At 39.3% G+C, this 20,799-nt stretch overlaps 1 protein-coding gene across 2 annotated transcripts in view; it reads right to left on the reverse strand.

Annotated features, from left to right (window-relative positions):
• The window catches only part of nfatc2a (nuclear factor of activated T cells 2a), a 140,667-nt gene that overhangs the window by 33,707 nt on the left and 86,161 nt on the right, over window positions 1-20,799 (reverse strand). Inside the window, exon 10 of one of the 2 annotated variants that reach the window (XM_020528124.2) lies at window positions 4,153-4,196. The exons of the other annotated variant lie outside the window; for it this stretch is intronic. Within the exon in view, the coding sequence (XP_020383713.1) occupies window positions 4,153-4,196 (44 nt within the window). The remainder of the gene's footprint in view (window positions 1-4,152; window positions 4,197-20,799) is intronic. 2 annotated transcript variants of the gene reach the window in all.

Below are 20,799 nucleotides of genomic sequence, written 5' to 3' on the forward strand. Positions count from 1 at the left end.
CCCGAAAAGTCAACTCTCCTGCTCCTCTGATGCTGCCTGGCCTGCTGTGCTCCTTCAGCTCCACACTGTGTCATCTCTGACTCCTGCATCTGCAGTTCTTACTGTCTCTAACTGCAAGAATTGCTACATCAGGTTTGAATGCAGCAACCTATAAGGGTTTGGGGAATGGATGGTGGCAGGGGGAGTAGGGATGGTGAACTGTGGTTGGAAAGCATGTGAAAACAGTTATCACATGCTGTATGCCTCCAATTTGCAACCGCCGTTTAGATTTAATGGTTGCCAATTGGGTCTCCCAGGGTTCTCCGAAACATGGCAGCTGAGTGAAGCTCAGAAGCAGGAGTGATTACTACCCTTTGTCTTATCCGTTACCTGCACCTAACCCCCAACCCAAATAATTTGCAGAGCTCAGCCTTCCTTCTGCATAAACAAGCAGCCACATTGCAATCCCATGCACCACTCCCGACAAAGGGCCTGCTGACAGACCAACAAACACAAGTCCCACTCCGTAATCTCCTGCTAGGATCTGTCCCTCTGTGATGTCTTCGTCTACCAACCCATGATGCCACTGCCTGCCTTCTTCCTACTCATTGGCTGTGACCTTCAGCACATGCTTCCCACTCTAGCCAGAAGCCTCTGAATGTGGATGATTGACAGCCGGGAAACAGAAAGAGGAAAAAGTCAAAAAGGAGGTCATGTCAGTAAATTTGTCAGCATATTATGGCACTGCATTTCTGGCATACCTGGCCAGCGTGGCACATCCAACTTCTACCTCAATTTCCTTCCCACAAATATGAGGGCCTACAAAATGTTGCTTTGGCATTCCCCGCCCTAAAAGTATTAAAACTGAGTATGTTACCATTTGACTGTGAAACCATACAGCAATGGCAAACTTGTGGGTGGTGTTTGCATGCTTTCAGGTACTCTGCAGCAGTCGTTACTGTGCGTCAGTTGCTGTGGTTTGAAAATTTTCCAGCGCGGGGCAAAATGCTGACAATGCATTCATAACTTTGACTGACTATCTGCCTTGCTATCAGCAGCCACACTGAACAAAATCCTTTCCTTTGAATGGATTTTGCTGTTTGACACAAAGCCCCAGATTAATGCAAAAAGATATGTTTCACCAATATTTTCAGTCATTTCTGATCAGTGAAATCTGAGAGCAGACTTGGTTCAACAGCTCATCAAAAAGACAGCTCCTATCTCTCCCTTCGTATGGCACTCCGGTGTCAGCATTGGTTCTGAATTCAAGTTCCTGGTGTGGGATTTGACCCACAACTGAGAAGTGAGAGTGCTAGTACCGAGGGAAAGCTCAAACTAGTTTCTCTGTCACCTGCAGTTTCCTTTACTAATTGCTTCAACATGCCTTTACAGAGCTGTAAAAAAACTGATGATTCCTGCACTCCTGAATGTAAAGATCTTGGTAAACATTCGTAACTTGATGGAACAGTGAGGAAGATTTCCTCTGTGATGTGTTTAAAGGAAGATTTACCAATTTCCAAGTAGAATCATAGAATAGCCACCTTCTGTGCTGTAACCATTCAGCCTGTCATGTATTTTCCAGCTCTCGCTAGTCCAAACTCACCTAGTCCCACTTTTCAAGTAAATAGCCAATTTTCTTTTAAAAGCCATGACTGGACCATCCTCCATCACACTCTCAGGCAATGCATTCCAGATCCTAACCTCACAGCACACAAAACAATTCTCCTCATATTGCCGTTGCTTTCTCTTTGCACAGTTCAGTGGAAATTTTTCTCTGTTCTTTACTTTAAACCACTTTAGTATTCTGAGATTCTGAATCGTTTCCAACAGGAAAAAAAATCATATGTTTTAAAATCGAATAAGTTAAATTTTATGTATCTTTCATACTAGATAATCTGAAAGACTCCAGGAATTTCACGGTTAGAAGTTCAACTATTGTGTAGCTACCAGTCTCAGATTGTCTGCCTGTGGTTGGGCTGCCGGATCCAGCAGAGATCTGCACAAACGCTTACACATATGTGCAGAACATCCACATCCACCAGTTAAATATACTGAGCACAGATGCAACAGGAGACACTCTCTTAACACTTAAACAAACTCTGGTTGACATTATACAGATAAATCTCCCTATGTAGCTCTCCAAACATAAATAAATGTAATTAAGGGCTGCATGTATGGAACTTGCATGTGTGTTCTCTACCATTTTCTATCTGTTAATTTTTAAAAAAACTGTGGTGTTACACAACTGCAATCTTGATATGTCCCCCTGGCAGTTGAGTCCCATGCCAGGAAATGCACAAAATCCAGAAGAACTTATGCACACACAGTTTGTTTTCACAATATCACATCTTCCATGTCTTGTGAAAGTCATGCAGTGAGACTGCCTTCTCTAAATGACCTCACTATGTTCTCCAGTGCTGTTTCCCAGGTACGACACTGGAGATATACTGCAACTTGCAACGTCACGTCTTGATCGACAAACATATGGCCCTCACAGTTTTTGCTTTGGTGCATCTAATAACTTACAGAAAAAAAAAAGTCAACCTGGTTAATATAGTAGATTTAGTTAAAAGATGCAGATTTACTAAAAAAAAATGGACACTTGTTACTTTTTAAGCATTACTTTTGCCCTGTTCCCAGGACATCCCTGCTGCACTAGTGCGAATTTTCCATTTTCCATAACCCATCAAGAAAGTGACAATTTTTTTTAACATTTAAAAAATTGCAAATTGGAAAATATTTGCAGTACAGAAAAGGTCATGTACCTCCTCTTAAAGGACCTGAAATACAATCAGCAGTTTAATTTGTTTTTGCAGTTCTCCAGGCAAATGAGAGTTATCCATCATACAAAAACATTTCTGTCATTGTCAAATGTTGACATCTGAGTAAGAATTCCGAAAACACACTTCCAGAACCAAGGGACATTATTACTTCATTCAGAGTTTTCACTGTACAAACAAAAGAGATTAGATAAGCTTGTAACCTTTTGGACACACAAATTCCTTCGTAGTTTTTAATGACTCATAGTGAAATGAGGAGCAACAATGTGAGGCCTGTGGAATGTGGGTGGTATCAGGGAAAACATTCTATTACATGGCAACTCCGTACAATAACATTAACTTATCAATCATAGAGTACAATGCTAACAATAGACTGTGAACTAAATAGAGATTTTATCCCTGCGGTTGTTATTTAGTGTTTTCCCATTTTCTCAACAAAACCCTTCCCTCAATTGGTAGTACATCACAAGTATCAGCACTTACAAAACAGAAATCCCAGTATGGCTTTCATTAAAGATTAAAACACAAAAATTGCTGAATGTCAAAATCTGAGGGCTACCTGCAAATCAAACCCTCATTAGTTTTTCTTTAGTTGTTCCAGAGTTGAAGAAAATGATCAAAAGGTTTAAAGTTTGGCAGGCCAGTAAGTGAATAAGAAGTACAGTAGATAGCTGTGCACAGCAGTTTACAAGAGCTGTTTATAGAGGGGAAGCCTTATTAAGCAATACAACAATCTTCTGCAAAGTGGCCATGCATGTTTAATTTTTTCCAACAACTTTTGCCACTATAAATGCTCTGTGTTTAGGAGATCAGACATTTTGGAGGCAAACAGCTGAAAATAGGAGGGGGGAGGGGTTTGGGGTTGTGATGGATCCTGCCAGATTGGCAAAGTTTTTCATGTGGAAAAGAATGCTCTCAAAGGTCCCCCTACAGAATAAGAGCAAGTCAAGCCAGCAAGATCTGCCAGAAATAACAAACAAAACGGCTTTCCCCATCCTTCCCGGGCAGTCAGCACCAGAGTATTACAACGGTTGCCATAGAGTTTACTTTGCTATCATAACAAATTTGATATCTCCAGTTATAAAAGAGTGCACTGTATTTTGCAGACTCAAAAATTTAATTTTTTTTGTTTTGTCAGAATTCCAGCTTATTTCTGTCTGGGTGCTATAGACAGGGACTCCCCACGTTAAACCTCCAGTTTTCCTTCTTTCAGCTCACATAAACTATTTTTGCATTCTTTTAAAATTTTCGCACACATAACTTACCCTGAATGTAATCTTGTCTCCATTCAGTGCTCATTTTTCTACAATACATTATCAAAAGTATATCCCACTTGCTTTGCCTTTGTAGGCCATAATTCAAAGCTGTCAGAAATTAAATCTTCTCTACATACCTTATTAAAGTGTTCCAGCCTTTGGAAGAAGTCCCATGTAGTTTCTGTAAAAAAAACTCAGTTTCACTGGTGCAACTTAGTTTGGTAGGCCCTCAAATAAAAATGTGGTTGATTTCTACAATGCTACAATAACCTTCTTTACTAACAACCCTGATAGCAATTTATCTATTATGACAAGGCTGGAATATCTAAAAGAGAACATTTTTCCACTGGCCCATCTAAGACAATTAAAGAGGAGCTGTTTCTTTTGAATATATCCGTGATAGTAATGTACATACTCAAACCGGTATAAAACACACTACCATTTACAACTAGAACTGTAAATTGACATCGAAAGATTTCTGTGCATGGACTGCACTGGACTGATTTAAAGAATTAATTTGATACACTTGGCTGAACTAAGTTCATTATTATGCATTTGGTACTTTAACATTTAGATATATAAATTGTTAGGTCAACAGGATAAACTTTTCTAAATTGAAGTAGACGAAGGTAATACATAAGAATTAAAACAAGAACAAAATTACAAGGATAGCAAAAACCAACAGCAAATACCACACATATGGGATAAATGCTATGTTATGCCCATTTTAACAGCATTGCATCTTGAGCAAAGATCATTCATCCCCTCAGACCTGTTCTATCCTTCACTTAAATCTTGGGTGTTCTGTATGTGATCTCCATTCATATGTTTTTGCTTCATATCCCTTAAAAATCATTAATCCCAATCATGAAAATTTCATTCGAACCAGCATTTATTACCTTTTAAGAAACAGAGTGCCGGGATTCCACTAAACTCTGTCTGGAAAAGTATCCCTTGATTTCGCTCCTGTATAACCTATCTCTATCTTAAGGTTGTGCATTATTATTTTGAATTCCCTCATCAGAAGAAATAATTTCAGTGCATCAAACTGATTAAATTTAGTTTTCATTTTTATAATCTCATCAATATGCTCTGGTATAATTCTGGGGGTGAGGTGCCTGAAACTGAAAGCTAAATTCAAGTAGGGTATTTTATTGAAATTCTTTACAACTGAAACTCTGTATTCAAACCGTCTTGATATAGTGACGAAAATACCACTTCTTTTTAAAATCAGTGTGTGTATTTGTGCATTTGTTTCTTAGTGATTTGCATACATGGATACCAAATCCTTTTGCTTCTTCATAGCTCCAAGACATAACCATTGAAAAAATTATTCCAATTCATATTGCTCAAATCAAAAATGAATGATCTCACACCCTCCACCACTGAGTTCCAATTGTCACAGTTTTGCCTGTTCACTTAATTTATATGCTTTGCAGATTCCTGCTCTTAGCCACACAGGTTACAGTACCTTCTAATTTAGGGCCATGTTTTCATAGAATTAGGGAGACACCATATACCTTTAAAAATAGTGAGCAGGACCTGTGTGCAGAGGTCAAAACCCCATTTCCAATTAATCCATTTTTTGCCAATGGGAGAAAGGAATGGAGCCTGATGCACACAGGAGGGGTATTGTAAACTCAGGAGGGCCATTTGAATTCAAACAGAGCTCATTTTGGTTGTTCCAACAGTAGTGATCTGCAGTGGGAGAGTCTTGATTTGATGGTGTAGATGGAGACACATTGGAAAGGCTGCAAAGTTCTCCTTAAGTGTTATTATCTGAGAGATTTTAAAGACCTTGGTTCATTAAACATAAAAATAGCTTAAAATTATCAATGAGTGTTCAAAAAACATCTACTGGTCAGCCTTGATTGCTAGGCCATCTGATGTGGGTTCGAAAAACATGACTACCTGTTCCTGCATTTCAATAGATTTCTTTGAGATTTTCCATAGAGCAATTTCCCAACTGCTTGCTAATGCTCATTAATAAGACAACATGACAATTTGATGTCTAGTCTTTGAACTAACACTGCCTCCAAACAGCTGATTGGGAATTAACAAATTGTTACTGATGATTTCAAGTGCAACTTCAAGACATATTCATCTTTTACGATTCACTTGCAGGTTTTAGGATGAGATTTGAAACATATCAGAAAATGTTCCTGGACTGCTTGTCAGGTCTTCAAAATGAGAAAATCGGAAATTTCTCTGAAGATTTCATCTGAGGCAGATAAATTCTTCATGAACACATTATAGGTATTACCAAGAGAAGGGAATTGCTTCATCCTGGATACCTTGCTAGGGTTCCATCTTCATCGGCAGAAGAGTAGGACATAAGGTTAGTCAGAACCAGCCCACATGTGATTGGAGAGGGGGCCAGGAATGGGAGTTGGACTCCTTTGTCTCCATGAGTACAGGACATCTCTTCTTCTCAGATCCACCAGTGCTACATCTGAAGACCTGCTCACTCTCTCTCTTGATTGCTGAGGCTCCATGAAACCTGCCAGTGTGTTTCAGCTACTCTATAAGAGGGTATGTGAAACCTCCAAACATATTTCTTCATGAAAATTGCTTCTGATCAGCAATTGAGTTCTAAATCCTCAGAAGTTTGTTTTAGCACCTCTAGACAAATCAAAATTGTGATAATCAGCAATTTAAACCCAAAATCACATGTTAAATTTGAACATTCAAACCTGTTTAGTATCTACGTTCACTGTTGCATCAATATAGCACCCAAACTGCTCAACAGCTTTAAGGAAAATCATGCATAAGGACCACAAAATGTAGAGATGTTACTACTCTTCAGTTTTGCTGAAGATAATTCATTAGAATACACAAAACTATCCACTCCCCAATGAGTCAGTGAGTTTATCCATTCAGTATCGGAGCTATACATTCCAGGTAGGTAGTAGGTTTGATCCTGATCTGTGCTAATTTACTTTAAGCATTAGATATGTATTGTGTCAAAAAATATCAGAGCACAACATACATTGAAAAATTATGAAGTATAGTATCTGCTATTTTGTGGAAAACTTATTTGTGGGAAACTTATTCACTTTGTTTTACCATTGTTATAGCCAGTCTCAGGATTACTTACTTACAGAAAGGAAATCAGCCAGAATCTAACTCCTAATCATTAACCAATGACCACCCCTGTAAAAGTATGCATTTGTGGATTACTAAGATTATCCTTATAACTCAAACTTCGCTAGGAAGCACTGCATAAGTGGAAACACATTAGCAATGAAAATGGGACAAGCTACAAACAGCATCCTTAATACCTAGTCAATTCCTTCATAAGAAGAGGACAGAAGGAAAGGGACAGATAAAATTAATTTTAAACTACTCATGGAAGTTAGATTTAGTAGTCAGAGCCAGTGAGAAGAGAGATTATCATTATGAAATTATAAATGAAGAAAGTAATTCTCTATGGATCTAGTGATAACCACCCAATGATAAAAAGAAAATTTAGAACGAAACAGTGCAATTGCTGGCCAGAAATACTTTATAGCAGCTTAGAGACATAAAGCAGCTGACATAACACTGCTTAATAAAAAGGCTAACCCGTAAAGTTTAGCTTTGGCTTCAGGGAATGTGGCGAAGATTCTTAAAAGAAGTACAATTCAAAGACATTTGGAAAACAGTTGGGAACACAATCAGTGAACATCAAAGTATGAGATAAATTAACTCCAAAAATTGAAAAGTTCAAGCTTGCTTCCAAACTAATTGTCAACTAAAATGCAATGATCATGACTTTTAAGATCTCCAGCAGACCTTAGGTGATACTTTAAAGGCAAATGAAGAGAATTTTTTTAAAAAAAGATGTAGTATAAATGGCTTAAAAGTTTTTTAAAAACAATGTTATTAATGGGAAGCATTCCAGATTGAATCAAAAGACTTACATAAGGCGTCAGGAACAGTAATCAGTATTCTACTCTTACATATTATGTGACAGTCTGACTTTCACTATCTGCATATTGTGCATTTGTGTGGGCTGCACAACAAAGCCATGAATGATATCACAGCTAGTAGCTCTGGTCACTCAGTGATCACAGTCTGGTTTGCCATGTTGCTTCTGCATATAACTCACACAGCACTGCTGCAAAATACAAGCATGATGACAGCTGCTGGGATACCAGACATTGACCGGCATGATTCTCTACCTGTGATCACACATGAGCTGCGTGCTGATGAAGTGAAATCCTTTTGATTTCAGTACAGTCCACACGTGACATGCTGAACCTAGAAAGCAATGTGTGTGCATCCAGTAATCTTAACAAAACATGCTTCATCTGCTTCTCTCAGGTAAGAAACCAGATGCATAAATATTCTTCCTATTCATCTTCACAGCCAATGGCAATTTTTTAAAATATTCATTCATGGGATATGAATGTTTCTGGCTAGGCCAGCATTTGTTTGCCATTCTTAAATACCTTTGAGAAGGTGGCCGTGAGCTGTTTTCTTGAATTCCTGCAATCCTTGGGGCGTAGGGACGTGCACATTACTGTTAAGAAGGGAGTTCCAGCATTTTGCCCCAGCTACAGTGAAGGAACATTGATGTAGTTCCAAGTCAGGGTGCTGTGTTACTTGGAGGGAAACTTACAGGTAGTGGTGTGGTCTGTCCCCACCTGTGAGGTGGTTGTTGCAGCTGCAGTAAGTGACAGATATTTGCAAGGATATCCTTACTAAAGTGCAGATATCACGGGTTGTTCCTCACTAAGGCTCAGGTAGAACAAATGCCCCTTTTACATCCTGAATAAATATAGCCTCCTACTAAGAATCCTTCTCCTCATCCTCTTTCCCTCTTCTTGAAGCAGCTTGTGCCGCACTGTGTGGTCTCTATTCCTTCCTCCAGTTATTTTTGTTTTAATCCAAGAGGAATGGCTACTGATACACCAATATCTGTAAGCAGCTGGTTTGTGCAGAAAGAGATAGCCAAAACACTCGAGTGCTTTCCACACACTTTCTGTTCAGTATTGCAAATTTACACTACCGTTGAAAACACCAATCGCTTGTCTACTTAAGGCAACGACCAGAGAAAAATTAGCCATCAACAAACCCGAAGAGAGTTGATTATTCTTTTTAAATCCTGTTAATGGCGTATCCTTTCGGTTGCATGGAAGTTCAGCTGTGCAAGATTAAGAGAGGCATATGTTTAAAGTCCAAAATGGCAATGTTGGCATCAAATCAGCATTTTCACTTATATGGTACTCTGATTGATAGCAGATACCAACTTGGGCTTACAATAGTATCCAAAGCACCCACTGGTCCAGATCCCAATGTTGTACCTGAGCTGAAAATCACACAGCCAACCCTTACAGAAAGTGAAATGTAAAGAAATTGGGAGTGATGTGTAATACATCATCAGGCCTTGTTGATAGTATAATGTTGAAACCAAAGCAGTGAACTGCATGGTATTACGTAAGTAGTTCAGAATAACTGTCCAAGTAAACAATGCTTACAATGTCTTAATTGAAAAGAACTAATAGGAAATATACAACAATAAGAAACTAATAACATATTTAGGATTTTGCTGGAAATTTGAAAATTATTGTTAGCAATCTTTTTCCCCTAACTGAAATAAACATATAATTGTTCTGGAAAGGATGTAATGACAGAAAAGGAAAAGGATTTCAAGCCTTGGGGATTTCACTTAAATATGTTGAAAGCACCAAGATCCAGGCATAACACCAAATTGAGAAAAGAGTGGTAAGTTGGCTCAGTGGTCAGCACTGCTGCTTCACAGCAGCAGGCACGCATGTTCAATTCCAGCCTCCTCTTGTGACTGTGTGGGTTTCCTCCAGGAGCTATGATTTCTTCCCACAGTTCAAAGATATGCAGGTTAGGTGCATTGGCCATGCTAAATTGCCCATGGTGTGCAGGCCTGGAGGATTGGCCTGGGAAATGCAGGGTTACAAGGATTGAGTTGGAGGGTGGTTCTGGGTGGGATGCTGTTCAGAGGGTCATTGTGGACTCTTTGGGCCAAATGGCCTGATTCCATTCTGTAGGGATTGACTGATGCCAGCAAAATGGAAGTAGAAATGAATAAGCCCTTTGAATAGGAGATATTGTATAAAACAAGTTCACAAAGTTTGGTGAATTAAGGGCTAAATGAAGGGCGTCTTCTACAGGAGATTGCACAGAAATTGAATAAGCTGCTCCTAATGCAATTCCACTCATTTAAAAAGCATTTCTGTAGCAAGATCAATTTGCCAATTATCAACATGATGTAAGAAGGAAATTTATGAAGCAGGGTCCCAACCCGAAACATCAACTTTCCTGTTCCTCTGAAGCTTTCTGGCCTGCTGTGTTCTTCCAGCTTCACATTGTGCTGTCTCTGACTTGAACTAGCAGATCTTACTATCTCTTTCTCTCTGGTATCAATAAAGATGGTTCAACAACAGTATCCTCTCCTATGACTACTTCCCCAGCAGTGAGACACCAATCACTGAAAATCAGCTCTGCGAGAATGGACATGGAATTGAACTGCATCTGCATCTGGATTTCTATATTCTTTTGTTTTCATTATACCTATAACAGTTATTCAATTAAATACTGCAGAAACCACTAACAAGAAAAATATTAATGGGAGTTATTTCTGAATAAAACACTTCCATGGTGCTCCTTATTTTAAGTAATACATCAGAACATAATCTTTCACCAGGGCATTTCTGATTGGGTTTGCCATTCAGGGGTGGTATTTAATAAATTATCAATACAACAGGCTGCTATGTTTTGAGTTTTCTGTACCAGAGATAATTGAATTACATGGACATAAACATCTAAACAGCTTCAAAAATGGTTGGGAACATTGCTGCATCCTTATATGAATAGTTATTTTGTTCGCTGCTTTTTCCTTGCGATTCAAATGAAAGTAAAAGGAATAATACAATAATTCTTCTTAGTTAACTTTAGTTTATAGGGATGTTTTGCTATTTACATTTCTGTAAAGGGAACTCCATGAAATGGCTTCTACTTAATTTTTTTAATCCTTGATGAGATGTGGACATCATTGGCAAGGCCAGCATTATTACCTGCCTTTGAGAAGGTGACGATGAGTTGCTTTATTGAACTACTCTCTACACTTCCTATGTTCTTGACACACTAATAGTATGATTAGGGAGAGAGTACCAGCATGTTGACCAATCAATGACAAAGAAGCAGAGTTATCACAGTGTGGAGCTGGATGAACATAGTAGGCCAGGCAGCATCAGAGGAGCAGGAAAGCTGCCGTTTCAGGTTGGGACCCTTCTTCAGAAGTGGGGGCTGACGTCTTGGGTTGGGACCCTTCTTCTCCTGCTCCTCTGACGCTGCCTGGCCTGCTGTGTTCCTCCAGCTCCACACTGTGTTATCTCTGACTCCAGCATCGGCAGTTCTTACTATCTCTGAATGATGGAGAAGAAGTTTCTTTTCCAAATCAGGATGATGTGAGACTTAGAGCTGAACTTGCTGGCAGTGTTGTTCCCAAATGCTTGCTGCCTTTTGTCTTCCAGGTGCAAAGGATCAAGTGCTTGGGAAGAAATCTTGAAGAAATCTTGGTGATTTGCTGCAGTGAATCTTGTAAGCATAACACGTTACTGCCACAGTACACATTGTTTGATGACAACTGCATCACAAGTGGAATACAAGTTATAATGCCAACAGCACTTCAGCATGGTGTTTTTAATTTGCTCATGAAGGATATAATAGCATTTCTAAGATGAAACGATGATACTGTGAACAGTCTAGTATCCAGCAATACATTGCCACAGAGCTAGAAATTGTGTAGCTTGTATGGTCAACGAGAAATCTTTTCAACCAGATCACCCATAACTACAACAAATTGAAAAAATCATGACACAACTCCAAGTAGGTATTGTGGGAGAAGTATAAGCAAATGCTGGCAACCAGTACTTATTGCTTCTTGTTCATTGGGTAAATGTCAGCAAATGTCAGAAATTGCTACAATCAATTCCAGATAGACCAGTTTGGCAATTGATGTATTAGACAAGCTGTTAACAAAAATGGAGCTTTCCAAAGACCATCACCATAGCCAATGGACCACTATTTATTTCTAGTCAGTGCATGGATATCATGGTAAGGAATGAATTTCACCACCATCTGACTTCATCATACAATTGAATGATGGTGTTTAATAAGTAATAAATGGTAGACTGAGAGGTAGGAAGAGAGATTGTATTCACAATCCATTCATGTCCTACTTCACAAATATTAATCTATCCCACACTCTTTGATCTGAAACAGCCTAGCCAAATTTATGATTGATTGCAATCTTCACAGGTAGCTAACCATTCTAATGCATCACCAGTATCTAATGGGAATATCACAGTGACAGCAAAAGATAATGCAAATTGGCCAAGTAGAGCAAAAGTGTACTTCAACAAGTGAATGCAAGTAAGGAAACAATGATTTGAAATTGGAAATTGGGTTTGCAACAAACAGCCAAATCACAACAACAAGCTCATATCATCTCTAGCATCGGAACAAGACAGATTAAGTGATTGTGCCATACGAATTCTTAACTGTTGGAGGATAACACAAAATGGAACATGAAATGTTTGATAGCTGGCAAGTGAGGATATTTTGAAGACAGTGGTTTTGAGGATATGTTTCTTTTCCGATATACTTCTCTTCCTGCAAATTAACCACATTGCAAGGCTGACTGATAAATTTTACATTAATTTCTGGTGTAATGCTTGGCACATCTGGATTATTTGGTAAATGATGTTCAAAAGCAGAATAACATTTGTGCAGGACATTATGTTCTGAGTTTTCAAACATCGGCTGGTTGAGTGCAGCCAGCATGCTGTTTGCTGCGAACAGTCAAAGAGACATGTTGCTTGATATGGTCTGTTAGTCACTGAGACATTTAACTAGCATCACACTAGCACTGAAATTCACATACCACACTGTTCACTTGTGTAATATATAGAATTGCTTTGATTACAGCATCTTATTATGGCAGAATGCCACGTGTGTTTACTGAAAAATAGTAGTGTGAGACAGGTAGTTTCACCTATTGCTCAGATTTATGAATGGTTTTGGTACTCCTTGTGTTGTCATCAAGGCTACATGGTGAGTGGATGGCTAGGGTTTTATTCATAAGTTGCCAACAAGATTGCTTTTATAGCAATGGAACTGTTGGAATCCTAACGTGTATATTAACCAGTGAATGCATTTGATGTCAGATAAGTAGGCAATACATCTAAAAGCCTGGTGGACCATATCAAAAACATATTCCTTTGGCTGTCCATAGCAGGCAGCATGCGAACTGTGTTCAACCAACTGGTGCTTGCAAATCTCAGAACATAGTACCCAGCATTAAATGTGATTTTCCTATTGGATAATGTTAACTAAATAAGGTGCTAAAAATTACACCAGAAATCGATTTAAGATTATCAGTCAAGATCACAGTGCATTTCATTTGTGTGTGCAAAAAGCTACATATATTCATGCATTAGACTCTGTTCTATGCAGGCAAAAGGTATTTGTGCATACATGACACTTTTTCATTGAAGGGTTATGGAGACTGCCAATCCTGCTGCATTCCTTAGGGCAACACTCTGACTGCTCTGAGGTGAATCAGCTAGCCAAGGCTGACAACTAACAGATCCAGCTAGATCTCCATGCCAACTAACCATGCTGTATAAATTGGTGTTCCCTTCCAAAGCTTAGTTTCTTGCATCACACTCCTGAGGGGTGTAGGACAAAAAGCTACAACTTTATGTGACTTTTATTTTAACAATGTTTACATTAGTTAACTGTTTTGTGCTGCATAGGTCCTTCGACTGCTTACTGTGGTGTGCATCAAGCACATTACAGAGAATTACAAAGATTACAGAGAAACTGAAAGCAAGCTGTATAACAGAGCAAACATTTTAAAAGCATTAAAATAAATGTCCTGTTCATATACAGAACCTGGTGTATCATTTATGAATATTTCTCAGATACAATACAGCATCTTAGTAAAACCTGGCAGATAAAACCCAACTGCCCAGGAAAGGCACAGAGCAGTTCCAAGCAAGGAATTTGCTGTCAGGAAATCAGAGCCGCATTAATCCAATGACTCTTCAGTCCAGTGTTTATCAACCACTTGCTTAGAGACTGAGGGTGACCAGACAGGATCCCATCTGAGTCTGACTTGACACCCGCGTATTAGAGGTCACCGGATAGTGATTGTGAATAGGATTGCTGAATGATGTTTCTTCTGTTTGGTCCATAGACACTCCCACATCTTGCTGATCTGGCCAGTACTAGTTAACTCAGTAGTGATCAAAAATCAAGCAATTAATTTTTTAAGGTCTTCATAGCTAAGTAACAGACCACTTGGTGCATCTACAATCGAGTCATGAAGGAGCCAAGAACACCCCTACTTTAAACAAATTACTCAATATATTTAAATATTTGTTCACAGATTAGATTCCTATTTTGAAAGATAGCCAATATAAACCCACAAAATAGGATGCTGCAGATTTTAATGGGCATGCTATAAAAATAAAACAGTGAGATTTAGCTTCTGTACACATGCACTACCACCAAGTTCTATGAGATCATAAAACTCCAGGATCTACATAGTCAGCTTTACCACGAATGCTTTAGTGGAATCATAATGAGCTGTATAAACCTCTTTGAACAGTGCCCAGGTACAATATCACTTTGATCGTTAATCCAAAGAGAGGTGAAAAATGGCACTTTTAGTATCAATCTGTGATTAATAATTATGTGCAGAATATGCAAAAATATTCCAATTTCTTTCAAAAAATTCCCAGCCAAATTATAAAGTCATCAGATTAGTGCTGTTAAGCAAACAGTTTTTCAAAAACATTTCACATGCGAAATTATGAGGATCCTGACATGGAATCCATTGAATTTTCTTTGTTGAAATACATATATAAGATGGAATCTTATAAAGGTCTGAGCAACGTGGGCTACAATGAAATGTGTGGCAAAACTGGCTGACAAATGTGGCAAGGCCCTTCTCAACGTCGGGAACAAACGTACAGCATCTTTTATGCTTTTACAAGTGAGGTAGTGAGATTCTCGATAGGCAGTGGTGAGTTGCCAACGGATGGTGATTATTGCTTGTTAAATGCTTTGTTAACAGCCCAACTCAACCTCAATAATATTCAGCCTCACATTTTCCAAACTCTCCAAACAAGCCTGATGTCAGGAAACCAGAGGAAGCACTTGGCAGATTCAGCTCACCACTTGATATGAATGACTATCATGTTGGCAACTGGGTCAGCAGTATCTGAAAGCATGCTCCATGGGCACTGAGCACACACATCCAACATCTGCTAGCCTCCAAGGGACTCTCAAGGTACATGTCTAATCCATTTATAGGATGTTTCTGCATTTCCACACTGTACCTCAGACTGCAGCAACTATCATTGTAATGCTGCAGCAAGGATACTATGTGGTTAGGGGGACACACCCAACATGTAGGCTGGACCAGTCTGCACCTCCAGTGCAGTAGTCAAGGGCAGCTCTGATACCAGTCCAGGCTCTGTGGGGTTGGTTAGAATCAGCATCCTTTCCTTATAAATTGTGAAGAGGTGTAGGTCAGGTACCACCCATATTGACTCTTTCTGCTCCATTGTCAGCTGTTTTCCTCCTGGAATGACAGAAAGGCCAGTATAACAGGAGATGAATGTGGATGGCACAGATATTATTGTTAGTGCAGGTGTGGAGTTGTCCCAAGTGAGTGAGTAGGCAGCTCAGAGGGCATACAGGGTTAGTGGTGTTGGGGTGAGTGACAGTGATTGGGAACAATGTTTCAGGCAACAGCAAGAGTTTTAGAGCTTGAGCCTTGGTGGGTGATGTGTAGAGTAGCAAGAGATAGAGTGAGTGTGAGCTATCAGAGATAAAATGGTAGAACCTACCCTGGTGGACTGGAGAAGGATGTGACCTTTATCCTACAGTGCTGAACATTCCTACAAATAGGTGAGACTGGTCTAAACTGAGTGCGAGCCTCGGAGCAGGCTGGCATGGCCTACATTGCTGGTCTGAGGGGAGCAGGAAATCCTGTGTCATCACCAATCCCTCCAGCAGGACTCCCAAGACCTCCCAGATCTTATAAGTTTATAATCTCTTATCTTTCAAATTAGTTTTCAGAAATGATGCAGAATTTACAGTCTGAAATGAGCTGTAGAAATTTCTGTCTTGTATGGCTTGAGCTACTTGAGGCTTAGTGACAACATATCTTCTTTGAGTAGTTACAAAAAGAGGATGCAAGACTGAGGGATCTAAAGATTATCCCCATTCCCTCTCCTCCCCAGTGCAAACTATTCCAACTGCCTGCAGTTATTGTCTGCTGTTATTCTCAGTAAACATTGAGAAAATTCATTATACTTTACAATTAATTATCCTTCAAAATGCTACAAAACCCAACAGTACATTCAAGACCAGAAGGAGCAAAAATAGAAATTGTAAAAATAAGAATGAACGAACAGATTCCTGATACTGGTAATTCAGGAAACTACACAGTTAATTTATGTGTTTGGTTTTATACTGAAATTTGAAAAGAAATATAGTACAATACAACTTTGATATTTGTGACCAATCTCCCATCTACATCAAGTACAAAATAGCAGCTGTAACAAAACGAAAGATTCTACCAAAGCATTGCTAATCATTTGCATGTCTTTGAAATAGGGGAGGGATTACTCTATATAAAGCACAAAGGTCAATTTCTTCACAGCACCAACTCAATACGTCCAATTCTCTTTTTATGCCAAAAATAGGACCAGTAGCCAATTCAAGAGATAAAATGGCATCTTCTGACTAGATAAAAGCTGTTTGCTTGTTCAAACAGCTTTGAATTGGTCTTAAAGTCATTTTTGAATGAAGATTTGGAAACTAGATACATGGTCTAATTATTGTCTGCCCACACATGAATTTTGAAAACCAGCTACAAAAGCAGCAAGTCTCAGGACAATCCATAGGGACAACCACAACAATCACCAGTTTGTACTAAATATAAACTTACTGCCTGATCAAAGTGGCCCAGGTACTTTATAAAGCACCTGCATTAGAACCTCCAAATTTGTGTTGCTGAGTAGAAACGAATACATCCACGTAAGGTCCATTCTTCAGATCCACATACCCAATGCAATATTTTTCTCCCTGTTTTCTTCCCTCATCTCCATTAGAGCTGCACTTCGTGGACAAGGAAGGACACACATACACAATGGATTCCCAGTGAGCAGAGATGAATTTAGGGGTAGAATTCCAACCTGAGGTCGAGATGAGGGAATGAGTCTAATGGGGTTTTTACCCTCTCCTCTTGCACCCAGCAGAGGCTTTGACAGCTCCTTCTAGGCCACTATAAACTGTTCTAAGGATGCGTATGAATTATTTGATTTATTCAGTGGCTTTGTCCAGGTATGGTTTGGAATTCATGTTCATTACTATCTTGAGGCTTTAACTGTACAAACCAAAAAATGCACAAATTTCACTTATTTGACTCCATGCTTACATGGAAATCTAAATTAAGTTGCAAAGCACTACATCCAGAATTATTTTTATATTTAACTCATCAAGCTTGTTTTTCTTTTCAATTCCATTTTTTCACTCACTCAAACGGAAACACTGGCTTCTCTAAATTATCTTTGTAGGTACATAGAAAAGTTAGCTGCGAGAGATCATTTGGTCCACCACACCTGAGCTAGCTGAAAATGGACTGTCCCAAGCAATCCCACTGGTTGGTAAATCTGAAAATTGTGAGAATCTAAATGCACATCCCAGTGTCTAAAAAAGTTAATAAGGATTTCTGGTTCTGAAACACTCTCAGGAGTAAATTCTCATTGTGTACAAGAATTTCTCCAAAACCACTTTTAATCTTGTGAACTAAAATGTCACAATACCAAGAGAAATTGAGAGAAAAAAAACTAAAATGAATGTAAACTTATCATTAGAAGTATTACAAAGTACAGTATTAGAAAAATATTATGCAGTCCTGTTAGACAAAGCACAAAATTAAGGTTCAAAGTTGCATTGTGCATCTATTCTGCAATAAAAGCATAGCCATGTAAATTAATGTCTCCCTCGCTAACTCTTTTTCTGAAAATCACAGTCATTAATTTCAAATTTTAATGCAACAAATAGTGTTAGTCTTCATTTTGTAAGATGATGGTTCACATTATGGTGGTCACCTGTGTGAAACTTCACCTGGTGTGTCAGGACCCTATACTGGCAATGACAGAAAATCGTTGGGCTGGGAAGGTGCTTGATCTGCTGGTCTCTCTTTTCTGTGGGCCCTCTTCTCAGCCAGGCACCTCTTCCAAAGTTGTTCCAGCCTCCAGAGGTCATTGCTGTCAGCAACGTTCTCCCAGTTGTCAGTGACAATGTCTTCAATCTTGACATTCTGTTTGCAGGTCTCCTTGTAGTGGAGGAGTGCACCAAGGAGGCAGGCTTGGTAAGCTCACAGTCTGTTATTCTCAGTCAGGCTGCTCTCTTCCACACTTTTTTACTCAGCTTGGTGAATTAGAGCAGTACAGTGTTGAAATTAATGGATGGCAGAATGGCAACATCCTGGATCATGACATTTGTCTTTCTGATGCTGAGGGTCAAATTTGTCGTAAAAGGTGTCCTTGAATATGTAACATCAGTGCAGCACAGAGCAACTCTCTGATGAGGAGCTGTTGACCCTTGATCTCAGAGCAGCAAAGCTGATCAACTTTTCTTCAGTTCTGGTATGTGATTAGACACCATCTCTAAATAAGCTGAAAGCACATGACAACAGCAAAGAGCCAGAAGACAAGCCTGTTTGACCCCACTGCAGATCTCAAAGGGTCTCAATATTGTCCTGCCATATTGAGTTTACCCACCATGTTGTCATGGAAAGAGGAGATCACATTGAGCTGCCTCGGTGGGCAACTAATTTTCCCAGCTCATCTGGTTTAATGCCTTAGGACAATTGATGAAAGCCAATTTAGAGTGGTTTTTTTTTAATGGAATTTGGGTGTCGCTTTGGCAAGGCTATCATTTACTGCTGATCCTTGACCACCCTGGAGAAGATGATGGTGAGCTGCCATCTTGGCCTGCTGCAGCCAATGGGGTATAGGGTTCACTGACAGTGTTGTTAGGAAGGCACCTCCAGGGATTATGCAAGATTTCTGTTGCAGCTGTCAGACTGACAACATCATGTAAATTGCAGACCTTCCAAGTTCCAATTCTTCCAGTTCTGATTTGATTTGATTTGATTTGATTTATTTATTGTCATGTGTAACTTGTTACAAAATACAGTGAAGTGTTGTGCAGTATTGCCACTCTCCAGCGCCATCTTAAAACGCAAAAAATTAAATCGAAATACAGAAGATAAAGGCAGAAAAGTGAAGAAACAAAGAAAGTGTCCAACTTTACAGTCCTTCTTAAGTGTTCCATCATAGGCCATGAGTCTGGTGGCCAGGCAATGAGTGCCCTTTGCTGTGCAGCTACCGCTGGATCAAAAGATGCCACTCTTACATCTCACCTCTACTAGCGCCTTCGCCACTATGGGTCCTTGCTGAACCTCACCAATGAAGATGTCACCTATGCTGCCAGGTACTGCACTGGCCCAGACTCGACTTTGCTGCCGCCATGAGTCTGCTTCAGGCCCACCTTGCCGATACAATTGCTGCGGATGCCGCCGGCCCAAACTCGCCACCACCGCTGCCTCCATGAATCTGCACTGGAAGCAGACGCCACCGGGGAACAGCCATGAGCTGGTGCTAAGGCTCCCTTGACAATGCAGAAGCCACCACAAACCCAAACTCACCTCCGATGCCACAAGTCCACGCTGCTGGGCCCACTCACCACCACCGATGCTGTTGCCACAACCGAGCTCTCCAACAAGAGGTAAGTAAAATGAAATAGAAGAGAAAAAAAGAGAAGAGAGAAAGAAACAACAAGAAAAGCAGATGGAACAGGTGAGCCCCGGGCTCAGAAGTAATATTCCATTGCCATCTTACAGGAAATCACTGTCACAGGGATTCAGGACAGCAGTGGACAAAACTGTTTTCCAAAAATACCTTAGAATCTCTTAAAATCAATGTAGAATTTGACATGTGGAATCAGCCGACGAGTGATTTCTCTCCACCTCCCTCAACTTTCACCAATGGTTGCATTCCCCTTTGTATCCTGTATTGCAGACTTTGACCTGTCATAAAGGCTTCTCAGTTAAAAATTTAAAATTATAATGAACAGAGGAAAAATCAAATGTTCACAATATGAAAGGAAGTGAGAACGACTAACTTTACTAGCTTGATTGTTGCAAAGACAATTGTAAAGGCTTTTTACACTAATGATAGATTCTCCTTTCACTCAAAATTCCTATCCATTATTTGAAGGAACTACGCATGCAGAGCAAAAGTCAGCAACAATAACATCCACTCACAAACCCAGTACTCAGTTTTCACTACTAAAGTATAAATATCTTCAAATAAAGTCTTATTAACAACATTGTTAAACTATATTATCTCTTTCCCACTCACTTAAGTCATAGCATTACAGCTATTGCAGATTTAGATATCTCATTAACATTGGTAGAATTTGCATTAAATACAGAATTGTAGCAATAATATTCCTGAATAATAACTTGCCCACTATTTTTGATCAACGCTGCTGCCAAGGTATTATCCATAGATATAAAAATAACTATCACATAACCAGTCAAACTTAAAAATTGCAAACTCATGGGAAGTGACAACTTATCCTTTTCAAAGGATTGCTTTTTTGAGGCTTGATATTTTCTACTCAATGTAAATGGAGCTTCAACAAATACTTGGGAGTGGTTCATTATAATG

The sequence above is a fragment of the Rhincodon typus genome, chromosome 19 (genome assembly GCF_021869965.1).
Source record: "Rhincodon typus isolate 14 chromosome 19, sRhiTyp1.1, whole genome shotgun sequence".
In the NCBI taxonomy this organism is placed as follows: Eukaryota; Metazoa; Chordata; class Chondrichthyes; order Orectolobiformes; family Rhincodontidae; genus Rhincodon; species Rhincodon typus.